The 14228-nt window shown below is 53.6% G+C and overlaps 5 protein-coding genes across 5 annotated transcripts; 2 read left to right on the top strand and 3 right to left on the bottom strand.

Annotated features, from left to right (window-relative positions):
- Positions 1–59: 59 nt before the first annotated feature.
- QC763_706460 (uncharacterized protein) lies at positions 60–3934 on the top strand (the record flags this gene model as incomplete). Its single annotated transcript, XM_062915636.1, has 4 exons — positions 60–1142; positions 1201–1528; positions 1582–2090; positions 2144–3934. The coding sequence occupies exons 1-4, from the start codon at positions 1017–1019 to the stop codon at positions 3932–3934; spliced, it is 2754 nt and encodes a 917-aa protein (XP_062761621.1). The 5' UTR covers positions 60–1016.
- A 481-nt stretch (positions 3935–4415) lies between these two features.
- On the top strand, positions 4416–7996 carry LIG4 (DNA ligase (ATP); the record flags this gene model as incomplete). Its single annotated transcript, XM_062915637.1, has 2 exons — positions 4416–4831; positions 4921–7996. The coding sequence occupies exons 1-2, from the start codon at positions 4719–4721 to the stop codon at positions 7994–7996; spliced, it is 3189 nt and encodes a 1062-aa protein (XP_062761622.1). The 5' UTR covers positions 4416–4718.
- Positions 7997–8044: 48 nt separating this feature from the next.
- Positions 8045–9218, bottom strand: TOM22 (mitochondrial import receptor protein; the record flags this gene model as incomplete). The annotated part of the gene is made up of 2 exons (XM_062915638.1): positions 8045–9058; positions 9131–9218. The coding sequence occupies 2 exons, from the start codon at positions 9216–9218 to the stop codon at positions 8655–8657; spliced, it is 492 nt and encodes a 163-aa protein (XP_062761623.1). The 3' UTR covers positions 8045–8654.
- A 625-nt stretch (positions 9219–9843) lies between these two features.
- Positions 9844–12837, bottom strand: CNH1 (Na+/H+ antiporter; the record flags this gene model as incomplete). Its single annotated transcript, XM_062915639.1, has 2 exons — positions 9844–10620; positions 10675–12837. The coding sequence occupies 2 exons, from the start codon at positions 12835–12837 to the stop codon at positions 9844–9846; spliced, it is 2940 nt and encodes a 979-aa protein (XP_062761624.1).
- Positions 12838–12991: 154 nt separating this feature from the next.
- QC763_0105290 (uncharacterized protein) lies at positions 12992–13623 on the bottom strand (the record flags this gene model as incomplete). Its single annotated transcript, XM_062906450.1, has 3 exons — positions 12992–13031; positions 13194–13357; positions 13603–13623. The coding sequence occupies 3 exons, from the start codon at positions 13621–13623 to the stop codon at positions 12992–12994; spliced, it is 225 nt and encodes a 74-aa protein (XP_062761625.1).
- Positions 13624–14228: the final 605 nt, after the last annotated feature.

The raw sequence follows: 14228 nt of genomic DNA on the forward strand, positions 1-14228 counted from the left end.
TCGTTTGCAGCCACAACGTCGCGAGACTGTTGCTTTGTGCTTCAAAGCCCAACCGTTACGTCAATCTCCCCATTTCCGGGGTGTTTGTCCGCAGTGGATTCTGGAGCTGGTTTTACACACGTGTGTGTGGAGGAGGAAAGCTGTCATCAAAATCCCTGAATGCTCGCCATCTCCACCGAGGAATATTCACAAGCTTAGCAGTCACATTGCAGATCTGAAGCAGTCACAATGGATAGATGGCAGACATGTTCCACACCTCACACGGCGGTCGGCACGCGGGGAAGCCGATTCGTTTTATGGGAACCGGCCGCCAAGATGGGTTCAGAATCGGCCAGGTGGTTCAGGGCCATCGAATCAGGGCGGTGGGATCTAGAGAGCTTTGTTTGGGATGACAACAGCCATGGCCCGAAGCTGGAGCTGTGACGCATGCATTGAATCGCGGGAAGAGCTCGAATCCATGCTGGGCCAGAACCCCTGCCGGTGATCTGCCAGCTTCATGGCAGTGTCTCTCACTCTCTCCTCTGTGAGCTGCATGCTCGTGGTGCCGTGTCGTGTAAGGGTTGCAGCTGCTGGCTATTTGCTCTATGCCCCATTGAGGGAAAGGACCAGTCAAATTGGGTGACTAGCTGTGGCTCGACGATTCAAGCAGGATCAAGGAAGCCGTCTGTAATCTCTCTTCCTTCCTTTTGGTATGACGCATTCAATCATTTCACAAGTGCTCCCCATGCTGCAACGTCACTTCTTGGTCCCTCCTGGTCTTGTCCTCTCTTTTCTTGCTTACTGATATTAAACGGCCTCCCACCGTCACCCGGGATCATACACCGGTCATCCTCTAAAACCTCGTTACTTCCCAGACCTTGTCTGCATATTCCACTTTACCTCGAGACACACGACTCGCAGCATTCGATACCCGATACCCCGCCCACAGTTTAGTCGTTTTTTTTTTTTTTAGATACCCCCGGGACTCTACTAGTGATACCCTGTTTCCTATCAGCCAGCCCCCAGATCCAACCGTCATGGCTACCAACGGCGCAGCGAAGGTCAACAGACCAACCAACACTAAGGAGAAGGAGGCCGATGTCAACCGCAAGCTTCAGTTCTACGGTATTGCCAGTGCCTTCCAGAATGGCAAGGTGCCATCGGTATGTTTGCTTCTCAGCAACAATCTCTCGTTTGCCTCTGTTCTAACAATGCCTCCAGAACGACCAAATCGATGTCGCCCTGAGCAGCTTCCTCGAGTCTAAGGCGCTCTCGAACCCCTCATCCAAGTTGTCTGGCGAAGGAAAGGCGCTCGTTGCTGATTTCAGAGAAGTGGTGAAGCAAGCAAAGAACCTCCTTCTGTCCAAGAACGAGGGCAACCTGCTTCAAGATTTCATCTGGCAAACACAGCAATTCGACCCCAAAACCGTCAATGTTCCTGGTGCTCCCGTTGACAAGGACACGGCGCAGCAACATGGTAACCAGGCTCTTGAGGGTTTCCGCACTCTCGGAACCCTGATCATCACCAATGGCCAGTTCCGCAAGCTTCGTAAGTTGTCTTTCTTCTGGAAGGGACCAGTCACCATGCTAACTCATGCCCAGTCAAGGACGCTACTATCCTTCTCCGCGATATGGCTGGTGACGCCGCCACCAATGCGGCTGCCCGCGTTAAGCCTTCACATGAGGATCTTAACCAGATCGACACTCCGGCTGCGGACAACACCTGGCACGAGGCCCCCGATTTCAAGCAAGGCAAGGAGGGGATGAAGAACAAGTTGGGCAGCTACTACAAGGGTAATCCCAAGGAGGATGCGAAGGCTGTTGCTGCCGAGGGCACCTCCACTGCCCATCCCACTGGATCCTCTGACCCCAGAGATTTGGCTGGCACTGCGGCTCGCGAGCAGGCTCATGGCGGATCAACAGGCATCAATGTTGTCGGTGGTGCCCAGGCCGCCGCTAATGCCGCAAAGCACCAGCTCGATGCCAACCTTGACCAGGAGGCAAAGGACAAGGCCAAGGCGAAGAAGGACGAGTATCGTGCCCGTACTAAGGATTACTTCTCCAAGAAGATGCCCCAGGAGCGCCGCGAGCAGACCATCTGGCGTCTCAAGGTAAGTCCTGTTGAACACCATTTTTGTTTCTTCCGTTCTAACATTGTCTGCAGAAAATGGTTCTGGAGTGCCAGCAGCATCCCGATTATCACGCCGCCATCACCACCTTGTTGAACCTTGCTGAAATGTACGGTGATCATGCCAACCGGTTGGCCAAGGGCGGCACTGGTACTGTCAAGGAGACCCGCACTGGTTTGGCCCAGGCTGAGGGCGATCTCAAGACTTTGATCGAGCGCTTTGCCAACGGCACTTCCACTGACGACCTTTGGGCCTCGATCAATGCCATCTATGAGGACGCCGACCGGGATCCTGAGCTCAAGGGCTGGTTCAGGTCCTTGAACGTCTACATCCGCCGCTGCCTCCAGGAGCAAGGCTACATCCTCGACGACGATTCCAACGTTCAGTGGAACGCCCTCTACGACCAGGGCAACTACCTTCTCCGCACCAAGTACCGCGTCCACACCGATCGCATTGTCGATGAGATCAAGTTCTTGGGTGACCAGTTTGATCAGGACCCCCAGAACAAGGCTTTCGCCAACTCGCTGACCAAGCTCTTCACCGAGCTCGGCAATGATGAGAATGGCAAGCCCACCTTCAAGCCCCATCTGGTCAAGGATCTTACCGATGTCATCCTCCCAGCCATGTTTGAGAAGATCGCATATATCCCTGTGCCACGCATAGAGTACTCTGACCATCAGATTGATGCGGTCATTGAGAACCTTGTTCTTGAGAGCGATAACTTCATGCCCAACATTCTCGAGATTGCTAGTGAAAACTACATGCGGTTTGGGCGCAAGAATTTGAGCAACAAGAGCAAGCACTCGATCGATATCAAGGTTGCTGGAGTCCAGATGGATTTGCGCGATGTCAGCTACTACATCAAGCGCAAGCAGGGCTTCCCCTCCCTCACCGACACGGGTGTGGCTAACATCCTGCTCGCCGGCGATGGGTTCAGCTTTCGTATGAAGATGGCTACCCCCGACGAGCGGGATTCGCAGAACTTTTTCAAGATTGACAAGGTGGATGTTGATGTCAAGAACCTGCACATCAAGTTGTCCAAGTCTAACCACAAGCTTCTGTTCGGCCTCTTCAAGCCCATCATGCTCAAGGTCCTCCGCCCTGGTCTGCAGAAGGCTTTGGAGAAGGCCATCAAGGACCAGGCGGTCAAGCTGGATAGAATTCTCTTCCAGATCAAGCAGGAGGCCGACCGTGCCATGGATCAGGCCCGTGAGAATCCCGAGAATGTTCCCAACATTTACAACCGCTACGTCACTGCGGCCCAGAAGCAGATTCTGCAGGGCAAGCACAAGGCCGAAGCCATTGCGGCTGACAAGAAGGTCAACTACGCCATCACCAAGGAGGACAGCATGTTCCCCAACATCCACCTTCCTGGCGGCATCAGCTCCAAGGCCACCGAGTACAAGGAGCTTGCCCGCAAGGGTGACAAGTGGGAGAGCCCTGTCTTTTCGATTGGCAGCGCCTCCAAGAGCCGTGACATCCCTCCCGCCCCTACCGTCACTCGCAAGCCGCACACCACCTCGGCTGACACTGCTGCTGCCCATGGCGGTGCTTATGCCGGTAATGACGGTGCTTATGCTGGCAACGGCGGTGCCTATACTGGTAACGGCGGTGCCTATGGTGGTAACGGCAGTGCTCATGCTGGCAATGGTGGCGCCTACTCCAACGGCGGTGCCTACTCCAACGGCGGTGCCTACTCCAACGGCGGCGCCTATGCCCATGGTGGTGCTCTTAATGGCAGCGCTCTCAATGGTGGCGCCCTCAAGGACAAGACCCAGCTTCCCCCAGCCGCTACCACGACTGCTCCCGCTGGTTATGCCGTTTAAGGAGGTGATGTGATTGTTTTTGTTGTGGAAAGAAAAAGTGAGTGGGCTTTTGGGATTATGATACCAGAGTGCAACAGGCTTTTCGGAAAAGGGAGTCGAGTTTTTTTATACCCAGTTACAGTAATAATGAGCAGTTGCGATGGGGAGGATTGGTTTGGTTTGTGGAGGAGACAGACTGCGTTAATAACGAAGGGCTGGCCCAAGGAAATGAGGAGGGCTGGAAAGGTTAGGTTGTATGTGTCTTAAGTAGTGTATCCCCTATGTGGTAGCTCTTTTTCTTTTGACGCGTGATGAATACCACGATGAGTTCTTTTTTACTTGATGTCGTTTGAGATGATGTGTATTGTGAAGTTGTGATCTGTTGGAAATGATGACGTCTGAGAGCTATGCCGTCGATGATACTTGGGGTTAGGGTTATAGGTGCGCTGCTGCCTGTTGCTAGCTCGGGGAGGACCCAGGCAACGACCGGGTCTCCTAACAAAGGTGTATACATGATCAGGGAGGGGCCGGTGAGGTTGAATTCGCGATTCTTTCATCAAGCATCAGTGGATGATGAGAGCTTTGAAATTCCGATCTGGAGTTGTTTTTGACGTCTTTCAACATCCAAAGAAGTTCGCACTTGACTTTCAATTCCGAACTTGGAGTGGCTCAAGGGAGGGAGGTGAAGCTCGCGCCAGCCAACTAACACCGACCGCGCTTTTTCCCTTTCTGGTCAATCTTGCCCATCGACACTTTATTTTATCTTCATCGACAAGAGAAACACCGGAAGAAAAGTTTGCAAGAGATGGCGTCGCAGAGAAGACGAGATCACCAGCAGGGTCCCGACGCGGAGGCTGTCGAGGAGGACGACGCGCAGTATGGGAGGGGTGGGATGAGCTTGGAGGAAGTCGATCAGCAGTACGTTCGTTCCCCTTTCTAACACATCAACTATGTTTTTTTTTTTTTTTTTTTTTTTTTTTTTTTTTTTGCTAATGTGTTAAGAGAAGTTTCCCCCACCGCCCGAAAAACGCGCACAAGACGCTGCCGTTTGCGGAGCTGTACAAGTCGTTGTTTAACCCGCTTATGGACTGCAAGCCCGGGTCGTCTGCTACTGCTGGTGCAGCAGCTGCTGCTGTCCTGGGGAAAACAAGATTTGGAAAGGCGAAGAAGACGGGCGGGGTGAACTACCACGAGCAGAGAAGGCACATCATCGAGCGGTTCATGAGCCGGTGGAGGAAGGAGGTGGGTGATGACTTCTACCCTGCCATGAGGCTGATCCTGCCTGACAAGGATCGGGACAGGGGGGTGTACGGGTTGAAGGAGAGCGGGATTGGGAAGATGCTGGTGAGGGTGATGAAGATTGGGAGGGATAGCGAGGATGGGTATTCTTTGCTTCATTGGAAGCTTCCGGGGGGTGGTGGGGGGGGGAATCAGAGGTTTGGGGGGAAGGGGCAGACAGGAACGGCGGGGGATTTTGCGGGACGGGTGCTGGAGGTTGTTGGGAAGAGGGCTATGAGGGGGACGCCGGGGGGGTGGACGATTGGGGAGGTTAATGTTTTGTTGGATCGGTTGGCTGGGGCTAGTGGGGAGAGGGAGCAGCTGCCGATTTTTGAGGAGATTTACAGGAATTGCTGTGCGGAGGAGGTGATGTGGCTGGTGAGGATTATACTGAAGGATATGAGGGTGGGCGCGACGGAGAGGACGTTTTTGGGGCTGTGGCATCCGGATGCGGAGGCGTTGTTTAGCGTTTCGAGTAGTTTGAGGAGGGTTTGCTGGGAGTTGTGGGATCCGGAGACGAGGCTGGAGCAGAAGGAAACCGGGGTGAGCTTGATGCAGTGTTTTCAGCCGCAACTGGCGCAGTTTCAGATGACGACAGGGTTTGGGAAGCTGGTGCAGAATCTGGGGGTTACCGAGGAGGAGAAGGAGTTTTGGATTGAGGAAAAGCTGGATGGGGAGAGGATGCAGATGCATATGAAGGAGGATGAGACGGTGCCCGGGGGGTTTAGGTTTGCGTTTTGGTCCAGGAAAGCGAAGGATTACACGTATTTGTATGGGGAGGGGTTGGAGGATGATAACTCGGCTTTGACGAGGCATTTGAAGAATGCGTTTCATGACGGGGTGAGGGAGTTGATTTTGGATGGAGAGATGATTACGTGGGATCCGGAAATCGACAAGATTGTGCCGTTTGGCACGCTCAAGACGGCGGCGCTGGATCAGCAGAAGAATCCGTTTCAGAACGGGCCTCGACCTCTGTATCGGGTCTTTGATATTCTTCTTCTGAACAAGAAGCCTCTGGCGGACTACACCCTCCGGGACCGCCACGCTGCCCTAGAGGTAGCCGTCAGGGGTGAGCATCGCCGTCTCGAGATTCACCCCTACGAATCAGCCACAACACCAGACGCCATCGAGCCCTTCCTCCGCAGAGTCGTCGCCGAAGCCTCGGAAGGTCTCATCCTAAAGAACCCGCGCTCTCGCTACCAGCTCAACAGCCGCAACAACGACTGGATCAAGGTCAAACCCGAGTACATGTCCGAGTATGGCGAGTCCCTCGACTGCGTCATCATCGGCGGCTACTTCGGCTCCGGCCGTCGCGGAGGCATCCTCTCCAGCTTCCTCTGCGGCGTTCGCGTCAGCGAGAACCACGTCAGGTCCGGCGCTGCACTCACCAGAGAAAAGTGTTTGAGCTTTTGCAAAGTAGGCGGCGGCCTCAAAGCAGAAGACTACGCCGAGATCAGACACCACACCGAGGGCAAATGGCAAGACTGGCAAGCGAGCAACCCGCCCACGGACTACATCGAGCTCGCGGGAGGGAAAATGCAATACGAAAAACCAGATGTATGGATCCGACCTAGTGAGTCGGTTGTCATCTCCATCAAGGCAGCCTCCATCGGTCCCTCCGACCAGTTCGCCATGGGCTGGACTCTACGCTTCCCTCGGTTCCGTAAGCTGAGACTGGACAAATCGTGGGACGAGGGCATGGACGCGAGCGATTTTGTTCTTCTCAAAGACAAAGTCAAGGAAGAAGAGAAGGAGCGAAAGGCGATGGAGATTGAGAGCAGAAAGCGCAAGCCAGCAAAGAGGTTGAAGAAGGAGTTGGTCATCGCGGGGACGGATCCGAATGCTGCGCCGGTTGAGTTCGTCGAGGGGGGGGATAATATCAAGGCCGAGCCGATGAGCCAGGTTGCGTTTCCCCCCCCTCAGGCTAGAAGGAAGTCTGACAACCAACTGTTCCAGGGACTGGACTTTTGTGTATTGTCCGAGGCAGTCAAACCCCGCAAGATGTCCAAGCCTGATCTGGAAAAGTTGATCAAGGAGCATGGAGGGAGGATTCATCAGCAAGTCGACAAGGGCGGGAACATGATCCTCCTCGCGGAGAAGAACGTCGTCCGGGTGGCGTCGCTGAAACGGGCCGGTGACGCGGATATTGTCAAGCCCAAATGGGTCTTTGACTGCCTTGCGCAGAATAATGGAGAGGGCTATCTCCTCCCGTTTGAGGAGGGGCACTTGTTTCATGCCACGGAGGAGATGGTGAAGTTGGCGGCGGAGAATACGGATCAGTATGGGGATTCGTATGTCAGGGATGTTACCCCTGATGAGCTGAGGGATATCATTGACGACATGCGCACCAAAGGGGATGTTAAAGAGGAGGAGGATGCGTTTCATGATGAGAGGACGGGGGAATTTGATGCTGAGCACTTTTTGGATCAGCTGGAGGAGCGAGGGAGGGGTTTGGAGGGGTTGAAGAGTTTCTTGTTTAGACGGTGTAGGGTTTACTTCCCTGTTGCGGCAAAGGAGGAGGAGGAGGAGGAGAAGAGGGGGCCCTCGAGTACGGAGTTGAAGGCGGTGAAGCTGCAAAATGAGGTCAAGTTTGGGAACGGGACTGTGGTGGGGGGTCTGGATGATAAGGAGATCACGCATGTGGTGGTGGTCGGGGATGGGGAGAAAGAGAGGAAGGAGTTGGCAGCGAGCGTGAGGTATAAGGTTAGTTCGAGGAGGCATGTGCCGAGGATTGTGACGGGGAGGTGGGTAGAGGATTGTGTGACGGAGGGGACGTTGGTTGATGAAGAGGGATATGCCCCTTGAGATGGGAGCTGATCCTCTAGGAGCCTCGGTGGGGGCTTGTGTTTGTCATGGTGTTCTTGCAAAACTAGTATTAGATCTTTTAATCTAATGCTATTTCACAGCTTGATTTTTTCGTATAAGCTGAACAATGAGAAACCCAGACATAAGCCACATCATCCGCATCATATAGTATTAGCTCAGCCAGCAACACCCCCTTCCTTCATCCTTCATGCTATATCCAAATGCCCAATTTGATCATCAAACATCGCTCTGCCATAATCACTCGACCCGTCTCATTCTCAAGCTCGGAACAAGAAAAGCCTCTATCAAAACACGCGGCAGTAAATTACAGATACAGATAGGTGTGTGTGTGTGGTGGGGTTTTTGAAGTTTGAATAATGTACATGTAATCGGGTGAAGCATAAGGGGGGCTGGCCAGGGCGGTGGGAGTAATCATCTCGGCGGGAGTGTGTTGTTGAGAAAATTGTCATCAAACCACGACAGCCTGTCCTTCTGTACTGCCGGATGACAGTCACAGACGGGCATCTTGCGATGCCTGGCCAAATGTAGCCACCCCATATACCTCCCCCCTCACCCCCGACCTCCCCTCTTGCCCCGTCCCCCCTCTCCCATTTTTGATCGTCGTCATCTCTCATCCATCTCCCTCCCACCAAACCCCTCAAAGAGCAGCCTTAACCTGCTGCACCCCCCCAGCACCACCCCCAACCGCAGCCGCAACATCCCCCAGCATAGGATCCTTATTCCCACCCTCCTGCCCAGGAGCAGTCATAATCTCCCCGCCCAGCTCCCTCATCCTCTGCTCCGCCTCCATAGCCGCAAACTGCTGGTCCTCGCCGTACGCCAGAGCCCAGGGGACACCGACCAGTATCGCGCTCACGCTCAGCGCCCAGGCAGACCTCCCCGCAAAGGTCACGACAGATTTGATGGTCGAGGTGGTAGCCTCGTATTTGGCGTGCACCCAGGAGCGGGTGGTCGGGGGGATGATGTCTTTCAGGGCGGCGAGACGCTCGGCGAGGGTCTCGGCTGTGGGGTCGTAGTGGGAGTCGGTTGAGATTTCGGAGTCTGGACGACGACGAAGCGTCAGCGAGGGCACGTGGGAGGGCGGAAGCGGAGTGGGAAAGGGGAAGAACAAACCAGTATCAGTGAAATCCTCCTCGTCCTCATCAGGCCCGACCTGGGCGTGCTGGAAGTGCTCGTCCTCTACTTCTGTGAGTTGGACCATTTTGGCTTTATGTGGTCTATATGCCTTCCTTGTAGGAAAGAGAGAGAAGTGTTTCGATTTATAGGTTTGCGCAAAGAAAGGTTGCGCAAAAGAGCCGTCGATTGGTTGCTTGTTGCTGTGGTGGTGGTTGATGATGGAATACAACAAATAAATTCAAGGCGGGCGGCAGAAGCGGGACCAAAAGCTTTCTCTGCCGACCTTCTTTTTCGCACGAAAAAAGCACCAAGGATATGACGGACTTGCTCTGCTTGAAAAGTTGATGGGCTAAGCCTATTTCGGACTGGGCAAAGAAAATGTGGGGTAGCGGCCAATTGGGTGTTGTGTTTTCTTTGGTGAAGCTCAGCAACGGTTTTGTTCTTCGAGGGAAAATCTGGATTCTCTTTAAAGGCTTGATATTGATTGCCTTCCTGTCATCATTTGTTCGTTCACAACGTCCTAAACTCCTAAGGTATCAATTACACTATTATTAACCATTATGTACCACCCCTACTTATCACCTCCGCTGTCTGATTATCCCCTTGCCCTCCCCTCCCAATCTCCCATAAATACTTCGTCAAAAAAAGTATAGGTATTGCCAAAAACAAAACAAAAAAGCCAAAACGCTACTGAAGCCTATCCATTCACTCTACCGGTTCACAGTCCCTTCTGCGAACCGGATGCGAGGCTTCGGTGGAGGCACTCTAGGGGTATCATCATCCTCGCTGTCGCTTTCCTCCGGTTCACGAGACATTCCCAGAGCCGCCTCTCGTCTCCTCCGCTCCGCTGCCGTCTCAGCCACCTCCTCACCCGCCCGACTGCCGCTAGGAACACCACGCAAAGCTTCCAATCTCCTCTTCTTTTCCACCTCCGTCTCGGAAGCTTCCTTGCTCGATGGTCTTGATCCACCGCTAGATCCGCTCGACCGCTCTGGCCCAGGGGAAGTCGCCTGCGGCTTTGAGCTGGCCCCGGCCGCAGGAGACGCCGAGTTCTTCCTGCTCGCCCCTGGCTGACCCGGAGCCGAGACCTTGATCTGTGGCTGGGTATCGCGCTTAGCAACTGTCTTGAGTTCCTGCGACGCCGACGACTTGTCAACAACATCGCGGCGTGTGTTCTTGTCCAGCTTCTGCATCTCCACGAGGAAATCCTCCTTCGTCATGCGGCGACCGACTCCACCAACAGTGAACCGGATATGCTTGTCGTCCTTTTCATCTTCCTCTTCTTCCGGAGTCTTCTTCTTCGCAGATGCCTCGCCAGCCTGCGATCGTCCAAACGCAGCACTAGCCCACCTGCTGAGATTGGGCCTCTGTGAGTGACCCTGTATTCCTTCTCCCGAAGGGCCTGCCTTGCCTTGATCGCCTTGAGACTTTGGCGTGGATAGGTCGTACTTCTTGACGACCTCGCCGTCTTCGTTTTCAACAATAATCTGCCAGTGGTGTTAACTCTTGGTCTTGATGTCAGATCACGCAGGTAAACTTACAGTTGTACCATATTGGAAAGCACGGGCCGGCTCGCCCTTCCGAGCTGTTTTTTCCTTCTCCTTTCTCTTGGCGAGTTCTTCCTCTCGCCAGTTGGCCACCCGGTGCTTCAGGGCATTGTAGCTCCATCCCGAAGGTCCGGCCTCGGATTCCAACTTTGACTTCAGGTCCTTCGCATGTTCCGCAACGTTGTTACCGCTCTGCGATGGATGCACCGCCAGGACGTCGCCGTCGGCGTTCTCAATGATGATATTGTCACCTTCGTTGTACACTTCGATAGGATTGCGGTGCTCGTCTCCGGGAGTGCCCATGTTAGGCGAGCCAGCACGGGTAGAGTCGCCAGAAGCCTGATGATGTCGTTCATGCGGGGTGGGGGATCTCGCCGCACGCTCGTCCACGGGCGTGATCTGCATAGAGTCCTGTTGTGCGTCATGAGGTTGGGCAGGGCTTTGGGCTACGGGCGGGAGGGGTGTTTGTCCTTCACTCGGGGTGCGGCGTTGAGGGAAGATGGCTGATTGACTGATAGGTCCTCCTGGGCCAATTCCATCATCCCACATCTTTTTCCTCCGTTTCGCAGACCTGGACGACGGTCTACTGTTCTGACGACTGCCGCTCTGCTTCTCGTTGTTTTCGTCTTCCCGTACACGACGCAAGAAGTTATTTGGATAGCCGATAGGTGGCAACGTTCCTGGAGGATAATCCGGCATCTTGAGCTCTTCGCCATCTGTATCAGACATAGTTCTGGCTTGAGAGCGTGACGTTGATGTGATGCGAGGTAACCGCGACATCCAGGTAGGCCCATCCTCGTTGGCCTGTGTGTAAGACATGGTGATGCTCAGCGTGTTGATATGCTTGCCCAGAGTAAACACGGCAATCGAAGAGCCGTGCACAATGATGGAGGCAACAACAAGGAATGCAACAATGGGCCAGACAACTCTGATCAAATCGTAATGAGGCGATCCAGGATCGGGAAGCTTGGTTAACGGGACTGGACTTTCCGATTCAAGCTCTGCCCGAGCCAGCATGGCCACAAAAACAGCACCCACACCAATGGGGCCAAAGTGGCCTGCAAAAAGCGCTTCACGCCACGTTTTGAGGTCGGGAATGATAGGTTTGAGAGCCATCATGATAGGGATTCGTCGGAACAGAATGACGAATACGGCGAGCACTACCAGCCTCCAGGCGTAGAGTCCAATGGCGTGATCATTGAAATCTTCCCAGGGAATGATGGTTCCGAAGTAGATGAAGTAGGTCAAGTTGATCAGCAAATCGATAACGTTGGAGACGTGAGAGTCTTCGGTCTTTTGCGTAAACCAACCATCGTTTGAGAAGCCCACACCTGCTGCAAAGCCAACCAGCAAATCGTCGAGACCCAGGATACTGCCAGAGCCAGCAGCGAACAGCGCCAAAACGAAGTAAAATACCAAGAAGCTCTCCCTGTCGATCAGATCGTGCTTTTCTGCGTACTTGATGCCGTGACGGGCCATATATCCGATGATGAAACCGTAAATCGCACCAAAGATGCACTCATACAAGACGGTGTACAAGAACCAGTGCTTGAGAGCCACCTTGGCGTTCAGCTTGTCGTGAATCAGGTATAATGCCAGGTAGACAAATGGGAAAGCCATGCCGTCGTTGCAGCCAGACTCTGCCGAGAGGAGATCTCTCAAATGCTTCGGCACCCTCTTGGCGAACTTGCCCTTGCCGACAACAGACGAGGCTAGAACTGGATCAGTAGCCGTGACACAGGCGGCCACCACCAGGCTTTCGATCCAATTCAATGGTGGAACCAACCACATGATAAACACACTCGTGATGAGCCAGCCGAAGAGCATGACTGGGATAAGCAGTAGGGTGACGGATTTCCAGTGTTTTTCCATGTAGAACTTGGGCAACTCGACGCCCACAGCGAAACATTGCACTACCAGAACGATTCGAGAAAACTCGATGGTGATGATATCGACGCTATCCCAGTCTTTCGTAGGATTTATGACATTGGCGACGTGAGGCCCAAAGATGATGCCGCATAGCGTAGCAACTGTGGCCTCGCCAATGTACATGCGCTCCTTGATGACGGAGGAGCATAGCATGAAAATGGTGGTGAAGCCTCCCAGAATGAGGTAAATCAGGTGTGGACCTGTGACCGAGAGGTGATCCCAGACCATCTTGAATGGCGGGTAGCCGACGACCGGCTAAAAGTCGACCGGGAATTCGTGATGTCGGAGGTGATGAAGATGTAAACCTCCACTGTATAGCAGTGTTGTTGATGAATTTGTTGTAGAGAGCGAGGTGAACTCAATGACCTCAGCGGTTCATAAGTCACGAGCTGCCGAACAGACGCGGTTGTTGCTCGTCGTTTCTAGGACTGAGGCGGTTGGACTTGACTCGTCCAAGCACAGGCCAAAATATGAGCTAGGTCAAAAGAGCGAGTAACCTTGCGAGTCGATGGCTTGTCCGGCGCGTCTGGGGCGTCCTGTAGTAGGATGACAGAAGAAGGTGTAAAAAAGAAAACAAAAAAAACTTTTCCTCTTTCCTCGTTGCCTTGGCGGCACGGTCAAAGTCAATAGCCACGCTCGGAAGCTGGGAAAGAGGGTCCAGGTCCGGCCGACGAGGGATCGAAGGTTTGGAAGGAGCGTAATCAAGTCGAAAACGGTGACCAAACGTTGAGAGAGCGATCCAATACGCCTTGGGGTATCGGTAAAAGTATTTATGAACTGAAGAGATCGAACAGCACCCATGGCTTAGCTTTATAGTCTATCCAACCCAGAAGACACTTGCTCAAATCTTGGGGATAGCCTACCAGGATCCTTGCCACGCAGCTTACTAGTGCCGGGTTGTGGTTATGGATGTGGCGGTTTGTTATTTTTTGGTGGGCCCCCAAGGTTCCAACAAATCAACCACACTTCGGGAAATCGGCTACAAAAAGCTACCCTGTGTATGATGCCGTCCATCCCAGCTATCACAAGCTGCGGCATCTGCGTCATAGAAGCATTGAACAGTCACCAAAAGAGCCTAAGTTTTGGACATAAATAAAGAGAGAGCGGAATCCCCGATGCCATTCAGCGAGTTTGATCTGGTGTAAGCCCGGAGTGTGACAACGGACCAGATGTCGATTGCTTCTCATCCGAGATTTCGCTCGGGCGCATTCAAACTCACAAGTGGCTTACTCACAGCCCTACCCATACCAACCAAGTGTCTCAATCCCCCTCGATAACCCGCCGTTGACTGCTGTGTGACCTCCGTCCGCGGCGCCGCAGGCGGAAGACGATTTCGAAAGTTGCCAATTACAGAAACACCTGCATCCCAAGCGTCGGGCTCCAATTCCAGCAGGTTGGTGAGATGTCTCAGGATTTGGGCAAAGTCATTCGCATCCAGCAGCAGCCGAAGCTGCAGAATTCCGGTGACGGCTGGGCATTTCTGTCGTCGTCGTCGTGGAACCCTTTCCGCCAAGTTGTGCCCAGGGATGCCCAGCCCTCGCTCAACGAACCATCTTTCAGAAGAAAAGGCTTGAGTGGTCTTAGCTTTTGCTTGTCCACGGGCAAGCTCTTTTGCCAAT

This window comes from Podospora pseudopauciseta (assembly GCF_035222475.1).
Source record: "Podospora pseudopauciseta strain CBS 411.78 chromosome 7 map unlocalized CBS411.78m_7, whole genome shotgun sequence".
NCBI classification, from domain to species: Eukaryota; Fungi; Ascomycota; class Sordariomycetes; order Sordariales; family Podosporaceae; genus Podospora; species Podospora pseudopauciseta.